Raw genomic sequence first — 22,450 nt, 5'->3', positions numbered from 1 at the left:
TAAACACTTTGGAGTGGTAAACTAAAAAACCGACCAATCAGAGCGCGCCATGTCAATCAGGCAAAAGTGTTTAAACTTTGCTGAAAAGTGTTGGCAACGGTTTAAACACTTGCTGAAGTGGTAAACTTTTATTATTATTTTTTTTGTGCACTATTTTATTTAATATTAATAAATGTAGAATAAATACATTAAATTAAAAAACAATAAACTTTCATAAATTAAATTAAAAACATCAAAGTTACACTAAATTAAAAAACAATAAAATTACATTAACTTGAAACAATTTAAACTAGTCTTCATCGGAATCGACCAAAAGATGGGGTAAATCTTGACTTGCGAGATGATCTATGAGATCGTGTTTGAGTCTCCAATGCGTGTCTTCATCCATCAACTCGCCCAACACCGTATCGTCTAGAGCGGGCTCGACCGAAGGATCCCGAATGTGCACCGGTGCTATCGCCTTTCCTTCATCTTTCAAAATCATGTTGTGTAAAATAATACACGTGTACACGACACTCCTAATTTTTTTAACGGATCTTGCTCGCATCGGTCGACTCAATACACCCCATTTCGCCTTCAAAACACCAAAAGCCCGTTCGACGTCTTTTCTTGCCGCCTCATGTTGCCTCTTGAATTTCTTTTCGTCTACTTCGTGAGGGTAAGGGATCGACTTCACAAACACGGACCACGAAGGGTAGATTCCATCCACGAGCAAATAACCACGTTTGTATAAATGGTTGTTAACGTAAAATGGACATTTTGGCGCGGTTCTATTTCGTTCCGTTAAAAATAACGGAGATTATTGTAGAACATTGATATCGTTTTGAGAACCCGGTGGACCGGCAAAAGCATGCCAAAACCATAAGTCTTGAGAAGCAACCGCTTCGAGCATAACAGTCGGGTATCGATGATCTCCTCGCATATATTGGCCTCGATACTCTGTCGGACAAAAACGCCAAACGAAATGGGTGCAATCAAGGCTACCGAACATACCTGGAAGGTGATGTTTTTCCTCATGAGCTTGGTATAAAAGTGCCATGTCGTGTCTTGTCGGTCTATGTAAGAACTCTGGACCGTATATTTTGCAAACCGTGTCACAAAAATATTCTAGGCACTCGCGGGAAGTTCTTTCGGCCATATGCAAGTACTCGTCGTTCTCGTCTGGAGTGTTACCAGTAGCGAGCTGTTTAATAGCCGATGTCACCTTTCGCAAGGGCGTAAAGCCCTTCTTACCTCGCGCATCGGGGGCCTCTACAAACCACGGGTCGTTCTCTTCCACATCGGCCACAATTTTTAGAAACAAACGTTTCGACATACGGAACCTATGCCGAAAGATATCTTCGTTGTACTTCGGGTCTTCGACAAAATAATCCGCCATGAGTGTCTCATGCCCCTCCTCATGTTGACGTTCAATATATCTCCTTCGGTTAGATGTGCCCGTATCTTGAAGTTCGGCTTCTTCGATGAGATTTTGAAAAAAAAAAGAATGCTACTATCGGATGAATCGTCGCTACTCATGGGTGGGAACCATAACGGGAGTTCATCCGCCATTTTGTATTGTAAATTTTTGGGAAGAATTGGTGGTATTTTTTGGTTTGGTTGGGTATATATTTGAAGGTATTTGGTTAATGGTTTGGTTTGATATTTATAGTTTAATTTTTTAAAGAAAAAATATTTTTTTTATTTAAACGGTAATATTACCGTTAAAGGCTGGCCCACCTTCAACATTCCATCTTTCCCAAGTCGGCAACATGTCCCCGATTCGTGATGTTTGCCGCGTCGCCAAAATGTCGGCGGCGGTGTTTGCCGATCGGCAAACTTATTTGCCGCCCCTTGCCGCATGCCACACCGTACACCCTTATATCTTTAATTTAACTTCTTTGATCCATCTTCTTTTACATAAATTTCATATTTTTTGGGAATGTAAATGAGTCTAGATTGAGCTCAACTAAGGTGGGGGCGCAATTCGTTTATTTTACAAGAGCTCAACATCAAATCGTTTAGAGATATCTAAAATTCGGGCTACTCTAGTTATTACATTTTTAACCCTGAACTTAGCTTGTTTAATAAGTATTATTTATATAATTATTATCCTTATTTATATGCATAACCATTATTTGGGCTGAGCTAGCTTGGGCTTAGAAATTAACTACTCACAATTCGAGTTCAAGCATTAAAAATAGGCTTTGGTTATCCACACATCCCCCTCAATTTATTCACACATCCCCTAACCCTATACACCCCTCATTGCCCTATACACCTGAAAATGGACCCACCTGATAAGTCCCTCATTGCCCTATACGTTTACTTTTGGTTACTTTTTCACACATCCTATTATTTGTCAATGATTGGGTGTCAGCCAATGATTGCCCAATCATTGGCTCTTTTGTGTGGAATAAATTTGAAGGGTATGGAGGGTTTTCAAGTGGGTGAAATATTATTTAAAAAAAAACTTTATATATTTTTTTTTAAAATGTTGTTAAAATAAAAAAATATAAACATTTATATTTATTATTATTTATTGTTATAAAAGGAAGGTATATAAACGTCAATTTTTTATTTAATATATTTAGAAAAATGGCAACATTTTTATTTATTAATTATTATTATAAAACGTCAACTTTTTTTTTAATTAGTATTATAAAACTTCTACATTTTTTATCAAGTGTTAGTATAAAACGTCAACATTTTTTTAATTAGTATTATAAAACGTCAATATTTTTTTTAATTAGTATTATAAAACTTCTACATTTTTTTATCAAGTGTTAGCATAAAACGTCAACATTTTTTTAATTAGTATTATAAAACTTCTACATTTTTTTATCAAGTGTTATTATAAAACGTCAAATTCTCTATAATCCATAACGCAAGAAGAAACGTAAATACAAAATGTAAGTGAACATTGTCTGATAAAATAACACAAAACACAACACTTTCATACAAAATGTAATTCAATACATAGCCGAAACCCTAAACCCTACACACTAAATCGCTAACTATTACATACTATTACTTAGATTCACACGAACCCGTTGTGTATCTGAATCAGGTTCTCAAACAAACCGTAAAATCGAACAGTTTCTTTGTAGATTCCATCCGGTTTCAAAGCCGGTTGAGGATTACGAGTGTTCTAGACTCGTTCAAGGCATGCTTGTTTCAAAGCCGGTTCGGTTTCTCCGAAGCTGTTTTTTCTCAGTTTGACTTCAAAGCGTTGTTAACTACCAAAAGAATGCATACACAAATAGTTCTAGTGGACGAAGCAAAGAGACCGTTGTGTATCTGAATATGGTGGTCACGGAACTACCGGGCGTCGGTAGATGCCGGTGACGGAACTACCGCGCGTCGGTAGATGCTATCAAGAGTGCACCCGGAATCGACAGTATGAGAGTTTCGTGCTATTTGCACGGTAACATCTGACAATGTCGGAGTTCCGGGTGACTTGGCTATAGATGTGGGATTATGCATCCCCCACCGCCAAGCACCTCACCCTAGACCGACGTCGGATGTCAGATTAAAAGGTGACTTGGCAATTGATGTTGGATGATGCATCCCCCACCGCCAAGCACCTCACCCTATACCGACGTCTCGGCGCATGAATCTGAAATATGAGCTCAGGTACTCATTTGAATCTGAAATATGAACACATTGCACTTCTCCATAAGAATTACGTTTCCACCACCGTCAAAACACCGACTTTCGATATCCTGTTAAAAACATAGAATTATAGTGTTAGACTCAATATTAGAAATTATATTGTAAAATATAATAAACAAACAACACCACTATCAACACCACCACCACCACCACCACCACCACCACAGCCGACCACCCACCACCACCATAGCCGACCACCCACTACCACCACAGCCGACCACCACCACCAGTCGGCCACCCACCACCTTCCACCACCTTCCACCCACAACCTAACCACCACCAAAACCACCATCCCAACTACCACAACACACCACCACCACAACATACCACCCTCAACCACCTCAACAACCACCACAGCCTACCACCCGCAACACAACACCACCTCACCACCCTCAACCACCACAACCCACCACCTCAACCACCACAACCCACCACCTCACCACCGTCAAACTTAACAAACCAACAACACAGACCACCACCCACAAATACCACAGGCTACCACCCACAACACAACACCACCACAGCCACCACCGTCAACCACCACAACCCACCACCTCAACCACCACAGCCCACCACCTCACCACCGTCATTCTTAACAAACCAACACCAAAGCCCACCACCCACAAATACCACAGCCTACCACCGACTACACAACACCACCACCACCGTCAACCACCACCTAACCACCCACAAACACCACAGCCCACCACCCACAAAACAACACAACCACAACCACAACCGTCAACCACAAAAACCCACCACCCCAACACCAATATACCCGACCAAAATAAACCACAAAAATCAGAGAAAAAATGAAAATTAAACATAAAAATACGGAATACGAACTAACCTTAAATACTCTGAGCGTATGAAGAGATACGAGAGCGATAACAATACGAGAGACAAAGAATCCGTGCGTGTGTGTGTACTTCCGGATCTTCATCGTGTGGTCCAACGTTGGTCTTGTGTGGTCCAAGACCTTTTTGGGTATATAGTTCGTCAGAGAGCAGGCTTGTTGCTAAATAAGTCAAAGAATATATACGGCCCTCATTGATCTATATGACGCGTATGTATTTACTTTTTGAAAAAGTTGTCAGTCTATACCGCCCTCATTGATCTATAAGGGGTGTATGAATTTACTTTTTTTGAAAATCTGTCAGTGTATACGACCGGATAGGTCAATGTGAGGCATATACACCACCTAACTTTTTGTTATACGGACCTCATAGCACTATGTGAGGCATATGTATTTACTTTTTCTGAAAAAGTGGTTAGATTTTGTACTTTATACGCATCTCATTGTTCTATGAGCGGCGTATTGAGTCTTTTTTTTTCTAAACAAATACTATTACGTATGAGAAAGTGTAATCCATATCCATCTTGACATTCACAATGGTTATTTATAGATGTGGAAGGCAAGCTGGGATAAAACATGTTGGACGGATATTAATCCCGGGCGTCAATTTTACACCTGCTCTCAATTGGTATGTACTTTAAGCACTACTACCTCCGTCCCATTAAAATTGTCATATTTTGAATTTTCAAAGTCTTTATTTATAAACTTTGACCTTAAATAATTTTGTTTGTGTTAGATAATACTTGATGAAAGTTATATGATCTGAGTGTGTTTTACAAGTGTTTTTATCGGGTTAATTTTCATCAAGTTTTATATAACACAAAAAATCTATAATTAAAGTCAAAGTTTATAAATAAAGACTTTGAAAACTCAAAATATGACACTTTTAATGGGACGTATTTTTTACACTTAGAAACACTAATTCGCCTTCGGTTTCAGCGTTCTCGATGCAAATTCTTTGCATGGATCGACCCTCCCATGTGTCCTCGGGCAGTTCAAGTCATCCGAGGTTTGCTGGATACGAAAGCAGTACTTGAAGACAAAGTCAAGTATTTGAAAGAGGAGGTTCGAATGTATAAAGAGCAAGTAGCAGAAATGGAAAATAAAAATTCAAGGGTCGTTCGTAAGAGGGACACCTGTTTGATAATCTGTTGGATTTTGTTTTTTTTTGTCCGTATTTGTATTTGTCGTTAGCCGTATTTAAGTTTATGCAACTTATGTAAACGAATGTAATGACCCTCGTATTTTGGTGATTTAGCGGAATGTTATGTCTTGAGAGTTTATGCAACTTATAATAATAAAACATATGCACATTTAAAAAAACGATGTTATATCTAGTCCCGACAAACGGGTCGGGCCGAGGGTCGGGTAGGGTTTTTGACCCATGATGATATTTTATGAAATGAATTTTGTGTATTATAAAATGTCAAATTTTTTATTTATCAGTTATTATTATGTCTATAATTATTTTTCACTTGTCATTTATTAACCATAACGCAAAAAATACACGAAACATCGTTTTATATTAATATACAAAATGTAACGACTAAACCCTGAACCCTAAACCCTAAATCGCTAACTGTTACATATTATTAAATTCTTGCAAACTGTATCGGTTATTCAGATCTCTATTCGGTCACCATATTGTTGCTATCAAGTTTAAGGATGCGTTCCACGGTAAACGTGCTTTCCGCTTCCCCATTACCACATGAAGAACCTCCGACCTGATCTGGCGCTCCCTCCACAGCATGAAGAACCAATCCATACAGAAGGAGTTCTCCCTCGAGGTTGCTGACGCAGAAGCATTGTAGTTGGTGGAGGTTCCAGGACATTCCAGTTAACCCTCATAGTCACTGGTAAATATCTACTTCCACCGTCCAGATTGTGAGTGCAGAAGCATTGCCGTTGGTGGACGTTCCGGTGCATGAATCTGGAATACGAACGCAGTTAAGGGTTTGAATCTGAAATACGAACGCAGTGTACTTCTCCATAAGGATTACGCTACCACCACCGTCAAAACACCGACTTTCGATATCCTGTTAATAAAACATACAATTATAGCATTAGACCCGACATCCGAAAATATATTGTTAAAAATAATAAATATAATATTAAAAATAACATATGCACATTTAAAAAAACGATGATATAAGTCTAGACCCGACAAACGTGTCGGGCCGGGAGTCAGGTAGGGTTACGCTACCACCACCACCACCACAACCACCACCACCACCACAGCCGTCAATCACCACCACCACCACAACCACCACCACCACAGCCATCAGTCACCATCACCATAGCCGTCAATCACCACCACCACCACCACAACCACAGCCACCACAACCATAACCACCACCACCACAACCACCACCACAACCACCACCACCACCACCACAGCCGTAAATCACCACCATCACCACAACCACCACCACCACCACCACAGCCGTCAATCACCACCGCCGTCATTCCCCACCACCGTCAATCCCCCACCGCCGTCAATCCCCCACCACCGTCAAACCCAACATCACCACAAATGGCGGAAATAAAACCAAAAAATAAAAAAGGTTGAAGATTAAGCAATAAAATTTGGAATACAAACTAACCTTCATCGTGTGGTCCAGAGTTTGTCTTGTGAAAATTGTGTGGTCTAGAGCGTTTGTGTGTGTGTTCTTGGTGTTTTAGTGTGTGAGTTTTCAAATTTTAGATCTAGTTTACCCCTTTATTGAAGTTGGGAAAGTGTTTGTGTTCAATGAGAGCCGTATGGTTCAATGAGCACCTTATAGGACTTGTTGGGTTTGAAGACAAAGTTAAAGCGTATGAAGTGTATAAAGGATATACTATAACCAATTTATCAGCTCCTGTACAGGAGGATAAACTGGTTAAGGCTTGTGTGTTCTGTGACGACTATGTTCTATAACCGATGTTCAATGTAAACAATGATGATTATTAATAAAACAATGTGCTTTGGTGTTATTATATGTGTCTTTGTGTTATTATGTGTGTAATTGTGTTTGGTGATTTTTCAATTTAATTCAAATCCGATTTCAAGCTTTAAATCGCTTTCTGGAAGGTTATACGCGATCTGATGCGTAAATATAACCAGTTTAATGCAACGAACACTCCGGAATAGTGAAATAGGCTTAACATACCTTAAATAACCTCCATATAACTTAAAAATAAATTTTGGATGGTTTGGTGTGTTGAAATTCAAGCTTGTTCGATCGCAGGGACTATTTGTGTAAAAACTGCGAAACTATACCGATTCGTATAGTAACGAACATTCCAGAACTTGATTATAAGTTAAACATACCCTAAATATCCATTACATAGCTTAGAAATAGGCTTTGAGGGGTTCGGTATGCTAAAATAAACTTTATTGATCAATAGGGACTAAAAGCGTCAAAAAGTGCACAAGTTTGCATTTTCGCGCATATCTTACGTTCTGAATATATCCGGACATCCAAAAATTTATGTAAGCATTAAAATATTTTATTTTAGTGTTTGGCATAAGAAAATTCCATTCGTCGCTTAATTTGGATCGTTTTTGCGTTCGTTACGACTTCCGTCGTAATTAAGCGAATAACGCAACCGTACGACCAAACGAACCGACATCCGAGATATTTTTGAGCATGTTTGAATTCCCTGTACTTTAACTTCATTTTAGAGCCTTGAAATGAGGTTAACGGGGCTTAAACGTGCCAAAAATGCATCAAATCCAAGTTTCTGAAGTGCAGGGGCCATTTCTGTCAATTCTGGAAACTATGCCCAGGCGGGCCGCGTGAGTTTCTATGGTTGGCTAATGTGGGCCGTGTGAGTTACTCAGTAACAAAAAACTATTTTCTGAAACAGCAGCTGGTTTCCAGGCCTTTTGCACATGAATTTGATCAATCTAGGGGCCAATTTTGATGGTTTTCAAGTGCCCATGGTATTCAAATACTATGTGCCCACTTGTACGGCTTAGATCGAAGCTCAATCTCCGAGAAACGATCCTAACGGCTCTTGAATTTCTATAAATACCCATCTCCCTTCACTTGCAAACCCACATTGATCTGATTTTGGCTCTCTAAGTTAAAGTTTATGCTTTATACCTGAGAGTAAATCGGATCACAGCTTGCGGGGACCTTTTGTAAGTATTCTTTCGTTCTTTTCATTCGTTTTTATCATAAAAGTCAAACTGCGTTTAACTTTCTACATTGACCAGTTTATAGTCTACGCGAAGTTCGTTTTAACTTCATAACGTGAGCGTAATCACGATGGTTATAGTCCATAGTGACTATACCTACTGATTACCACGTTATCTAGGCTCAGTGACGAGTCGTAGCTTCGGCCAGAATGCGTATTCTCGCGTATTTTGTAACCAAGCTACTTTTGGGTATCAAAACCGTTTGTTTTGATACCAAACCTGTTTTCTAACTTAACTAAACATGTTTTAGCATGTTTAGCTCGTCACTTTTAGTTTAGTGCTTGTGTAGAGTCGTAAGTCAAGCGGACTAAACACCTGCTTAGACTTTCGAACACGACCCGTTTGGTCGATCATTAGGATCCGACCAAACATGTTTAGTGACCATAGTTGCATAGGGAATAACTTTTCGAGGTTATACCTTATGGTCACCTAGTTTAAGTAGTTGTATGATAGGTAGTTTATATGCCTTAGGTAAATTACCAAAATGCCCTTTTCATACATAATTGGTAATTAAGCATATGTAACCTAAACTTTTGTCACGTAACTGATTATGTAACATATTTAAACATGTTTTGGCATATAATACTTGTCATAGGACTAGTTAGACGTCTCGAACGCGCTTTGCACGCACGACGCGTTAAAGTAGCGTAAGCTACCTTAATGGGTCGCGATGGGTCGAAAGCACTTAGGTTAGGTTCCGTTTTAGGATGTAGGCTTTGTTAAACCATATCACATGAGTTCCAACACTCATTTGGTTCACAAGACCTCATTCTTTCCGATCTTCCGATTTAGGCGTCTATTGTTTGATCTAGTGATTCGATTACTAGGTGCTACTTGATTTCTCTAGTTTGCTTGAGTTTGTTGAAGTTCTTTGATTGAGGATACTTTGCACTACATGTGAGTACATAGTTTCCCCTATTTTATTGTTTTTAAATGTTTTGAGGTGATTCATATGTACGAAATGATTTTCAAAGTTTAAACGATGATTTCAAAAACGATTAAAACGATTTTTACTAAACTAATAACGATTTCAATAATGTGAACAAACTTGATGGGTGTAGTTACATAACGAATGGCATTCATTAATTTTGGCCAAACCGACCATATTAGGTTATGGTACCATAGGATCTGACAAATCCCGTTATCTTACTGCACCCATGGTTATGTGTGGGGGTTCTGGGTAGCGACTGAATCTGTAATAGTTAACTTACCCTTTGGTGGTTCGTTAATGCGAGAAGCGAGAAACGAGGTAGTCGAGTCATGAAGGTTTGAATGTTATTGGCGAAACGACCATAAATAAGTTTTCACAATTAAAACGAGGATGATTTAAACGAGTAAACGATTTGGAAACGATTTGGAAAACGATTTTAACGAGTTAAACGATTTGGGTAAACGATTGGTATTGGTTAGTGTTTAAATAACGGGACGGGTGTAATGTGATGAAAGCATGGTGGATACGCCGCTGGTACTTCCTATATATAAGTGTTTTCATCATATTACATACCGTGGCGTTATTTAGTTCACTTGGGTAAACGATTTTGAAACGATGTCACACAACAATGTTTTTCTAAAAGATACGAGTTTTATTAACGAGTTTTTACGAGATGTTTTACAAGATGATTTTCTAAAACAAAATGTTTTTGGGTTAAGAATCATGGCTACGAGGTTTTCTAAATTATAACCATCTTGATTTGAGTTGGTTAATTATGTTGCAATATGCTTTTCAAAACGAGGTTTGTATTTTGACTCTTGAAGTCTAATAAAGTACTGCTACATGTAAACGAAGCCATGATTCCGGTACTCTTATAAAACCTATGTACTCGCCAGCATTTCTTTGCTGACTTTGTTTTTACATATGTTTCAGGTGTTGTTGATTGATGTGATTTTCTAGGATGCATGCGTCACATAGGATCTGGATAAGGCCTTAGTGACATAATAACAATGATAGACAATATGTAACTTGTTTGTTCTATGTTAAGACTATGTTAACGTTTAATATTATCAATAAAACGAAACACTTTTTGTACCCATGGTTATGAAACGATAATTCTGACACAACACTCCCCGACGTTTCCACCACGTTTTATTGTTTTACGTGGTCGGGGTGTGACAGAAGAGTTGGTATAAGAGCCAATGGTTATAGGGAATTAGGTTATTATTAATGCTTTGACCTAGACTATAACTTTAGGACCCTAACGCAAGTTCTCTTGCGTTTAGATTTTAAAACAATACCGTCACCTATCCTTAGGTGATAACCACAACGAGAACACAAAATTCGAATCCGCTTTGAAAACTAATCATCTGTTCTAGGATGATTGATTACTAGGTTTTGAACCCTTTGTTATAAGGTTTTGAACCCTTTAAGTTTTCAAAAATCTCGTCAAAGTTTGGGTCTAAATAGTGTGAATACGTGCAAACTGGAAGGGTGGGTGCCTGTACCCTGGGTCTTCTGTCTAAGGCTAGAGTGTTCGTACAAATCCGCAGTATCGGACCAGTCACTCTTACCTGGGAACTCTTGGGGTGAGTGTACACTTATAGGCGAGCATGTCTTTGCGATACATTATTTTTGATCCATTTACTTTGATTAGTCACTGCGTGTCGTTTGTTTGTTCGAGGTAACGAACAAATGATCGCCTCTCTTATGTTTTGTCGATGCCTCTTTTGTTTTTCAACCTCACTCGTTTCCTCTGTTTCCTTGTTAGACAATGCCTCCTCGACGTGAAGCACAATCTTTTACTATTGAAGAAATCGTAGCCCTGGTCTCTCAGCAAGTGGCTGCTGTGCTTCCCGGCGTTGTGACCCAAGTCCACGAGATATACAACAACAATAATAACAACAATAATGCACCGTGTTATTTCAAGAGTTTCAATTCTGCGAAGCCGCTTAAGTTTACTAGGTCACAAGGAGCAACTGCGCTCCTGCAGTGGTTTGAGAGTATCGAGAGCACATTCAGACATGTGCAGTGTCCGAATGCGCGTAAGGTTGAATTTGCTTCAAGCGTGTTTGAGAAGCGAGCACTTACCTGGTGGAATGGTGTTATGCGCGATAGGGGTGCCGAAGTGGCATTAGCACAAACATGGGATGAGCTTCGAGCTCTCATGATGAAGGAGTTTTGTCCCCGTCACGAAATTCGAGCTTTGGAATGAGAGTTTGATGATTTAAAGCAAGATGGGGGCGAACACCGTGCGTATACGGATCGTTTTAAAGAACTCAGTCTGTTGTGTCCCACCATGGTTACCCCTCTGGAGAAAGCAATCGAGAGATATATCGATGGTCTACCCGATTCCATTCAGGATATTGTGACCGGCGTTAATCCTACTACCCTTCGCCAAGCGATCGAGTTGTCTGCTACCCTGACTGAATCCCAAGTCAGGAAGGGTAAACTCACCCGCATGGGTGATAAAAAGAAGTCGACAGATTCTGAAAAGGAAAAAGGAAAGGGTAAGAAAGGCGAGTCGTCGAAGAAGTCGAGGAAACAAAAAGGAGCTCAGAACTTTGCTGTTACAGCACAGACATCTCAGAACCCGCAGAACCCACCGGCTCAACCGCCTATGAAGAAGGCATATGCTGGTACCGCACCTCATTGTGCTCACTGCAACGGTCATCATGTTGCACAACAAGCTTGCAAGCATTGCACAACGTGTGGTAAACATGGGCATTTGGCCAATATTTGTCGTCTGGGACAGAATCAGGTTGCCCAGGTTTAAGCTCCGGTTCAAGGGAATGCTGCGAGATTCCCACCGGGTTCCTGTTTCAATTGTGGAGAGTTTGGTCACTTCAGCAACAACTGTCCGAGGCTGGTGAATGCGAACGCGAATGCTGATGCGAACCCGAATGCGAATATCAACGCTAATGTGAATCCCGCTCGTGGGAGAGCGTACAATTGAATGCAAACGAAGCGAGGGCCGACAACGAGGTGGTTAATGGTACGTTTCTTGTTAACAATCGACCTGCATCTGTTCTTTTTGATTCTGGTGCCGATAGAAGTTTTGTTTCTTTATCTTTTGAGCCTTTGCTTGCGATACCTAGAACTAAACTGAGGAAACCCTTATCTGTTGAAGTTGCTTCTGGTAAACCTCTTATTCTCAATTCTGTTATTCGTGATTGTCAGTTGAACCTTGATAACCATCTTTTTCCTATTGACCTCACACCGATGCAACTTGGGAGCTTCGACATTATCGTGGGAATGGATTGGTTAACCAAACACCATGCTGAGGTGGTTTGTTTTGATAAGATTGTTCGTATTTCTTTGTCTTCTGGCGATATTCTGGAAGTTCGTGGCGAGAAACCTTCAGGTGGATTGAAGCTTATGTCGTGTATGGAAGCCCAAAGGTATTTACGAAAAGGATATGTTGCTTTTCTAGCACGTGTCACCGAGGAGAAAGGCAAGAGCAAGAGTATTCAGGAGATTCCGATTGTTCGGGATTATCCAGAGGTGTTTCCTGATGAACTACCTGGTTTGCCTCCAGTTCGTCAAGTCGAGTTTCATATTGACCTTGTACCCAATGCCAACCCGATTGCGAAAGCGCCTTATCGACTTGCACCATCCGAGATGCAAGAGTTATCGAAACAGCTTCAAGAGTTATCTGATAAAGGATTCATCCGGCCGAGCTTTTCACCCTGGGGAGTTCCTGTCCTCTTCGTGAAAAAGAAAGATGGATCTTTTCGAATGTGTATCGATTATCGTGAGCTTAATAAGCTTACCATCAAGAATCAATCCCCTACCTCGAATTGATGATCTCTTCGACCAGCTGCAAGGTGCTTCATGCTTTTCCAAGATCGATCTGCGTTCTGGGTATCATCAACTTCGCGTTCTCGAAGAAGATATTCCCAAAACTGCTTTCCGCACAAGATACAGGCATTATGAGTTCACAGTCATGCCTTTTGGTTTGACGAATGCCCCAACTATCTTCATGGACTTAATGAATAGGGTCTGTAAACCTTATTTAGACAAGTTCATTATTGTGTTCATCGACGATATTCTTGTTTATTCAAAGTCTCGAGCCGAGCACGAGCAACACCTTCGTTTGACTTTGGAACTCCTAAAGAAGGAACAACTTTTTGCTAAATTCTCCAAGTGTGAATTCTGGCTTAAAGAAGTTCAATTCTTGGGTCATATAGTCAACGAGCAGGGTATTCATGTGGATCCATCCAAGATTGCTGCTATTAAAGACTGGAGTACACCGACGACGCCTACAGAGATTCGATCTTTTCTTGGTCTTGCTGGTTATTATCGTCGATTCATTTCAAATTTCTCGAAGATTGCGGTTCCACTCACCGCTTTGACTCAGAAGAATAAGCCTTTTGAGTGGGGACCCAAGCAAAAAGAAGCGTTCCAAACGCTAAAACAGAATTTATGTGATGCTCCTGCTCTATCTCTGCCCGAGGGAAGCGATGATTTTGTTGTATACTGTGATGCGTCCAACTTAGGCCTTGGTTGCGTTCTCATGCAACAAGGTAAAGCATCTGCATCTAGACAATTGAAAAATCACGAGAAGAACTATACGACTCATGATCTTGAGTTAGGAGCTGTGGTTTTCGCGCTTAAAATCTGGAGACACTACCTGTTTGGAACGAAGTGTGTGGTTTTCACAGACCACAAAAGTCTCCAGCATATTCAAAATCAGAAGGAGTTGAACATGAGGCAACGACGTTGGGTTGAACTCTTAAGTGATTATGATTGCGAGATTCGTTACCATCCTGGTAAGGCGAATGTCGTAGCCGATGCGCTTAGTCGGAAGGAGCGAGTCAAGCTTCATTCTTTTCGAACTCTATCTGATCTTCAATCTCGTGTCCTTCAAGCTCATCAATTTTGTGTTTCACAAAATCTGATAGGTAAGGAATTACCACGTCAACTTGAGCTTAAGCTCGAAGCGAAAAACGATGGTTTGCTCTATTTCAAGGATCGTTTGTGGATTCCGAAACAAGACGATCTTCGCACCTTGGTAATGGACGAATTTCATAAGTCTCGATATTCTATCCATCCTGGTGCTGATAAAATGTACAAGGATCTTCGTACTCAGTGCTGGTGGCCTGGTATGAAGAAGGATGTTGCCTTGTACGTATCTAAATGCCTAACTTGTCTCAAAGTCAAGGCTGAACATCAACGACCTTCTGGATTGCTTGTACAACCAGAGATACCGATTTGGAAGTGGGAGAACATTGGGATGGATCTCATCACTAAGTTACCGCGTACGTCTAAAGGTCATGATGCTATTTGGGTTGTTATCGATCGATTAACGAAATCAGTTCATTTTATCCCGATTCGCGAAGATCTATCTGCTGATAAACTTGAAAAGATTTATGTTGATGAGATTGTATCACGATATGGTGTTCCTTTGGATAACATTTCCGATCGTGATGCTCGGTTTTCATCTCATTTCTGGAAGACCATGCAATCTGCTTTGGGAACCCAACTGAATCTAACCACTGCTTATCATCCCCAAACAAATGGTCAATCTGAGAGGACGATTCAAACTTTGGAGGATATGCTTAGAGCATGCGTGATAGACTTTGGTGGTAATTGGGACTCTCATCTGCCATTGATAGAATTTTCTTACAACAATAGTTATCATGCTAGCATTAGTATGGCGCCATTCGAAGCTCTCTACGGTCGAAAATGTCGTTCACCTGTCTGTTGGAATGAGAGCGGTGAAGCTTCGCTTACTGGACCTGAGCTAATTCTGGAAACAACAGACAAAATCAAGAAAATCCGTGATAATCTTGTGACAGCTCGAAGCCGTCAAAAGAGTTATGCGGATATGCGACGCAAGCCCTTAGAATTTTAAGTCGGAGACCGTGTCCTACTCAAGGTTTCACCTTGGAAAGGAGTGGTGAGATTTGGAAAGAAAGGAAAACTTGCACCTCGATATGTGGGACCATTCAAGATTGTGGAAAGAACTGGGAAGGTTGCCTATCGACTAGAGCTACCTCCAGAGCTTGGAAATATTCACCCGACTTTTCACGTGTCCAATCTGCGAAAGTGTTTAGCTGATGCAGATCTTCACATTCCTCTCGACGAGATCCGAATCGATGAAACAATGCACTTTGTCGAGAAACCCATGGAGATAGTGGACCGTGCATTCAAACAGTTGAAGAACAAACGGATTCGATTGGTAAAAGTTCGCTGGGAATCCAAACGTGGCCCAGAGTTTACTTGGGAACGTGAGGACCAGATGAAGACGAAATATCCTCATTTGTTTTCAAAAGCTTCCTCTAGTTAAAATTTTGGGACGAAATTTCCTGAAGTAGGGGAGACTGTGACGACTGTGTTCTATAATCGATGTTCAATGTAAACAATGATGATTATTAATAAAACAATGTGCTTTGGTGTTATTATATGTGACTTTGTGTTATTATGTGTGTAATTGTGTTTGGTGATTTTTCAATTTAATTCAAATCCGATTTCAAGCTTTAAATCGCTTTCTGGAAGGTTATACGCGATCTGATGCGTAAATATAACCAGTTTAATGCAACGAACACTCCGGAATAGTGAAACAGGCTTAACATACCTTAAATAACCTCCACATAACTTAAAAATAAGTTTTGGATGGCTTGGTGTGTTGAAATCAAGCTTGTTCGATCGCAGGGACTATTTGTGTCAAACTGCGAAACTATACCGATTCGTATAGTAACGAACATTCTGGAACTTGATCATAAGTTAAACATATCCTAAATATCATTTACATAGCTTAGAAATAGGCTTTGAGGGGTTCGGTATGCTAAAATAAACTTTATTGATCAATAGGGAGTAAAAGCATCAAAAAGTGCACAAGTTTGCATTTTCACGCATATCTTACATTCTGAATATATCCGGACATCCAAAAATTTATGTAAGCATTAAAATATTTTATTTTAGTGTTTGGCATAAGAAAATTCCATTCCTCGCTTAATTTGGATCGTTTTTTCCTTTGTTACGACTTCCGTCGTAATTAAGCGAATAACGCAACCATACGACTGAACGAACCGACATCCGAGATATTTTTGAGCATGTTTTGAATTCCCTATACTTTAACTTCATTTTAGAGCCTTGAAATGAGGTTAACGGGGCTTAAACGTGCCAAAAATGCATCAAATCCAAGTTTCTGAAGTGCAGGGGCCATTTCTGTCAATTCTGGAAACTATGCCCAGGCGGGCCACGTGAGTTTCTGTGGTTGGCTTACGCGGGCCATGTGAGTTACCCAGTAACAGAAAACTGTTTTCTGAAACAACAGCTGGTTTCCAGGCCTTTTGCACATGGATTTGATCAATCTAGGGGCCAATTTTGATGGTTTTCAAGTGCCCATGGTATTCAAATACTATGTGCCCACTTGTACCGCTTAGATCGAAGCTCAATCTTCGAGAAACGATCCTAATGGCTCTTGAATTCCTATAAATACCCATATCCCTTCACTGGAAAAAACCCACATTGATCTGATTTTGGCTCTCTAAGTTGAAGTTTATGCTTCATACCTGAGAGTAAATCGGATCATAGCTTGCGGGGACCTTTTGTAAGTATTCTTTCGTGCTTGTGTAGAGTCGTAAGTCAAGCGGACTAAACACCCGCTTAGACTTTCAAACACGACCCGTTTGGTCGATCATTAGGATCCGACCAAACATGTTTAGTGACCATAGTTGCATAGGGAATAACCTTTCGAGGTTATACCTTATGGTCACCTAGTTTAAGTAGTTGTATGATAGGTAGTTTATATGCCTTAGGTAAATTACCAAAATGCCCTTTTCATACATAATTGGTAATTAAGCATATGTAACCTAAACTTTTGTCACGTAACTGATTATGTAACATATTTAAACATGTTTTGGCATATAATACTTGTCATAGGACTAGTTAGATGTCTCGAACGCGCTTTGCGCGCACAACGCGTTAAAGTAGCGTAAGCTACCTTAATGGATCGCGATGGGTCGAAAGCACTTAGGTTAGGTTCCGTTTTAGGATGTAGGCTTTGTTAAACCATATCACATGAGTTCCAACACTCATTTGGTTCACAAGACCTCATTCTATTCGATCTTCCGATTTAGGCGTCTATTGTTTGATCTAGTGATTCGATTACTAGGTGCTACTTGATTTCTCTTGTTTGCTTGAGTTTGTTGAAGTTCTTTGATTGAGGATACTTTGCACTACATGTGAGTACATAGTTTCCCCTATTTTACTGTTTTTAAATATTTTGGGGTGATTCATATGTACGAAATGATTTTCAAAGTTTAAACGATGATTTCAAAAACGATTAAAACGATTTTTACTAAACTAATAACGATTTCAATAATGTGAACAAACTTGATGGTTGTAGTTACATAACGAATGACATTCATTAATTTTGGCCAAACCGACCAGTATTAGGTTATGGTACCATAGGATCTGACAAATCCCGTTATCTTACTGCACCCATGGTTATGTGTGGGGGTTGTGGGTAGCGACTGAATATGTAATAGTTAACTTACCCTTTGGTGGTTTGTTAATGCGAGAAGCGAGAAACGAGGTAGTCGAGTCACGAAGGTTTGAATGTTATTGGCGAAACGACCATAAATAAGTTTTCACAATTAAAACGAGGATGATTTAAACGAGTAAACGATTTGGAAACGATTTGGAAAACGATTTTAACGAGTTAAACGATTTGGGTAAACGATTGGTATTGGTTAGTGTTTAAATAACGGGACGGGTGTAATGTGATGAAAGCATGGTGGATACGCCGCTGGTACTTCCTATATATAAGTGTTTTCATCATATTACATATCGTGGCGTTATTTAGTTCATTTGGGTAAACGATTTTGAAACGATGTCACACAACGATGTTTTTCTAAAAGATACGAGTTTTATTAACGAGTTTTTACGAGATGTTTTACAAGATGATTTTCTAAAACAAAATGTTTTTGGGTTAAGAATCATGGCTACGAGGTTTTCTAAATTATAACCATCTTGATTTGAGTTAGTTAATTATGTTGCAATACGCTTTTCAAAACGAGGTTTGTATTTTGACTCTTGAAGTCTAATAAAGTACTGCAACATGTAAATGAAGCCATGATTCCGATACTCTTATAAAACCTATGTACTCGCCAGCATTTCTTTGCTGACTTTGTTTTTACATATGTTTCAGGTGTTGTTGATTGATGTGATTTTCTAGGATGCATGCGTCACATAGGATCTGGACAAGGCCTTAGTGACATAATAACAATGATAGACAATATGTAACTTGTTTATTCTATGTTAAGACTATGTTAACATTTAATATTATCAATAAAACGAAACACTTTTGTACCCATGGTTATGAAACGATAATTCTGTTACAACACTCCCCGACGTTTCCGCCACGATTTGTTGTTTTACGTGGTCGGGGTGTGACATGTTCTATGCGAAATGTGCGAGTTCGAAACCCTAGGGAGGCCGGTCCGATACAGAAGGAACCCTCCCTTTTTTATTTGTGTAATTCTAATTTTTCAAATGCAGTCCCTGAGGTTTGTTTTGCACAAGAACAGTCCCTGCTCAGTTAGTAAAAACTAACTGTAATTCTAATTTTTCAAATCCAATCCCTGAAATTCTTATAACCGTTTATACCCCTTCTGCACATGCTTAGCATTTTAAAAAAAGACCAATATACCCCTTCGTTATAAGAATCCCAATACCTATGGAACCCGGATTAAACAAGCAATGAACCTTATAAACATGACAATACAGCTGTAAAATCCAAAAAAAAACCAACATTGATGCTGATAATTCTAATTTTTCAAATCCAGTCCCTAAGGTTTGTTTTGCACATGAACAGTCCCTGCTCAGTTAGTAAAAACTAACTGTAATTCTAATTTTTCAAATCCACTCCCTGAAATTCTTATAACCGTTTATACCCGTTCGTTATAAAAGATAAAAGGTTAGCCGGTCCGATACAGAAGGACCCCACCCTTTTTTATTTGTGTAATTCTAATTTTTCAAATCCAGTCCCTGAGGTTTATTTTGCATAAGAACAGTCCCTGCTCAGTTAGTAAAAACTAACTGTAATTCTAATTTTTCAAATCCAGTCCCTGAAATTCTTATAACCGTTTATACCCCTTCTGCACATGCTTAGCATTTTTAAAAAAGACCAATATACCCCTTCGTAATAAGAATCCCAATACCTATGGAACCCAGATTGAACAAGCAATGAACCTTATAAACATGACAATACAGCTGTAAAATCCAAAAAAAACCAACATAGATGTTGATAAAAGATTAAACATGTTACCATCTATACATGCTGATAAAAGATTAAACGTTTATATAAAAACAACCGGGCATACAACTAAACATAAATAACAAAAGAAGAATAAATATTTGTTCGTACAACCACATTAAACCCAAAATACAACCAAACGAAACAGATAAATACTATTCCTAAGCCATTTCCTCATCACTGTCATCAGAACCACTGCCATAACATGTCAACTGCATCTGCGTGTCAGACGGGCCTTTCTGCGTGTCGGACGTGCCTGCCTGCGTGCCGGACGGGCCGACTTTCGAGCCGGACGTCGGTTACACTCGTGGTTATGGCGGGTCTCGAACCGGCAACCCCGCCTCGGTACGCCTATCAGCCTCGCTAGCCACTATCCCCTCCATCATATCCTCCATCCGGTCCATCCGCCGATCCTGCAGCGCCAACCTCCCCACCACAGCCGTCTGACCCGCCACAAGCCTCTCGAGGAGACGTTGAGTGGACTGAGGAAACCTCACCGCATGATAGACGCGGCGAGGATGCTGTGGCGGCTCCTGCGGATGCCCCTGCTCAACCTCAGGCTCGACGTCACCCTCTCCAATAGGTTCATCAACAACATGAGGCATATCCACCTTCGCAGCCTCCAGCAGATGTTGATGTACTAACGGCTGGGCTACGAAAATCTGATCGTCCAAACCGACAAGCCGATAACCAATGCCCGGAAAGTTCACCGCCAAGTTCATCCCTCTCATCGTCCTAATACCCAAATAGTCGAAAGGGGCAGGCGGTGGCAACTCACCGATGAATGGAAAAAACCGACCGCAATGCTGGGCAATACGCGTGATGAACGCCCCTCCGTGCAATCCGCCACGCTTCTGACGTCGGGAAAATGAGGCGAAATACTCCGCCAGGCAGCAATGGAGGGTGCACGGCGTCCCCGTGAATAAACAGTAAAGATAGAACAGGTCGGTTTTTGTGACCCACATCCAAGCATTCTGGTCCAACCCCAAACCCATAGCCACCGATCGAAACCCACAGTTACCGTCAGGCTGGGCATCTTCCATATGTGTTATGTATCTCCGATACATAGATGGAAGCCAGTCCTTAAAACGATCGATCATGTTTTTGTACCTGTAATTGGAAAATATATTGTGGAAAATCTTTATCAGGGAAAATGTATATATGGAAATACGTAGGATATTATATAGGTCAATGATTGTTGACGTACCTATCCCCCACCAACAGTGGAAAATCTTCATCTATAATTCAACTGTCTTTTTAGCCTTATTTTCTTTGAACGACTGCGTTGCACTGCTGGCTTTTGAGCGTCCTCGTCCCTCTTTTGGCTTTTGCCTTTTGCTTTGGACTGGGTATCTTTACGTCTCGCAACCTCCTCCTTCTTTTTTAGTTGTGCTTTAGAGGTTGGGCGCCCCCGAGTATCTTGTTGTACCTCAAGCGGTTGATGGTCAGTCATACTTGGATTCACCACCTCCTTTATCTTCGACAACATACTTTTTAACACTGTTGGTGGTTGTGTCTTCAGTTGTTGCATGACTCTGTCCATTTCCTCTCGAAGATTATTATCGTCTTCCTTAAGTTCTTCAGCATTGAAATCTAGTTTTGTCAAGAATTTGTCTACGGCTGCAAGAGGAATTTTGCAATTTGTATTTTAAAAGCAATAGTTAGAAATGGGGGGTGGGTGGGTGGGTATTCATATGAAGTAGAATAAGCGGTTGAAGCCTGTTTTTATTAGTTGTATTTTCCCATCACTCCATCTGACAAGCACATGGCAACCCACAACTCGTAAAAAGCTGGTGACCACAAGTCCCCCCTGCTGCGAGCAACGTACGTATCTTTTTCTTCTCCACAAGCAACAAATCTAATGCTTTCAGGGAAACATTACCACGTAGGTTATCAAAGAATGATGTCATGTGGTCCCCCATTTTGAAGGACCGGCTATCCTGAAAAGTGAGGTTTATTTGTATGCGTTGTGACTGTACAACTTTGTCAACAAGCCACACAAGTCTATAGAGCGAGCTGTTTGGCCCCTTAAGGTATCTCTTAAACTTAGCATGTTGGCTTTTAACTCTGTTGGTTGTATGTTGACCAAAGTTAGGGCTTGTGTTAGTCCAGGCTGAAACAAACTTTTCTTTATAGGGTAGTAGCCAGACAGTATACAAATAGTCCAAAACTCCTGAAAAAACAGAATATAACGATTTGTAATGTTTGTATTGTAACACCCCGACCAAAGGCTGAAACAAACTTTTTCTGATAAATTAACTATTTTTAAATAATTAATTAAACAAATAAAACTATGTAATTATTGGATTAAATTGGTTAAAAATCGAATTTTGGGAAAAATATCAATTTTATATTTTCGAACATCATTCTGATGTTAAAATAATTATGTAAAAATTTTCAGGTTTTATAAAATTAGTTTACTATTTTTAATGAATTTAATAACATTAAAAATAACTTAATTCATAATAATTAGATAAAACCAGAAATAATTATAGTTTATATTTTTAGTAAATCAGGTTTGATGTATATGAGTTTATAAAAATGTTAGTTTTTATGAAA

The 22,450-nt window shown here is 39.9% G+C and overlaps 1 protein-coding gene across 1 annotated transcript; it reads right to left on the bottom strand.

Annotated features, from left to right (window-relative positions):
* Positions 1-289: 289 nt before the first annotated feature.
* On the bottom strand, positions 290-1,391 carry LOC110894741. The gene is made up of 2 exons (XM_035986326.1): positions 939-1,391; positions 290-638 (listed from the first exon to the last, which is right to left on the bottom strand). The coding sequence occupies exons 1-2, from the start codon at positions 1,376-1,378 to the stop codon at positions 290-292; spliced, it is 789 nt and encodes a 262-aa protein (XP_035842219.1). The 5' UTR covers positions 1,379-1,391.
* Positions 1,392-22,450: the final 21,059 nt, after the last annotated feature.

Source organism: Helianthus annuus, chromosome 17, assembly GCF_002127325.2.
Source record: "Helianthus annuus cultivar XRQ/B chromosome 17, HanXRQr2.0-SUNRISE, whole genome shotgun sequence".
In the NCBI taxonomy this organism is placed as follows: Eukaryota; Viridiplantae; Streptophyta; class Magnoliopsida; order Asterales; family Asteraceae; genus Helianthus; species Helianthus annuus.
Note: the sequence above shows the minus strand (reverse complement) of the source record. Positions and strands in the feature narration are given on the sequence as shown.

Bases quoted from the DNA above. Each gene is read 5' to 3' on its own strand.
- LOC110894741 (XM_035986326.1), bottom strand. From the start codon at position 1,378: ATGGCGGATTATTTTGTCGAAGACCCGAAGTACAACGAAGATATCTTT. The intron at 639-938 runs GTATCGAGGCCA...AGTAGACGAAAA, and splicing joins TGGCGTTTTTGTCCGACAGA to GAAATTCAAGAGGCAACATG.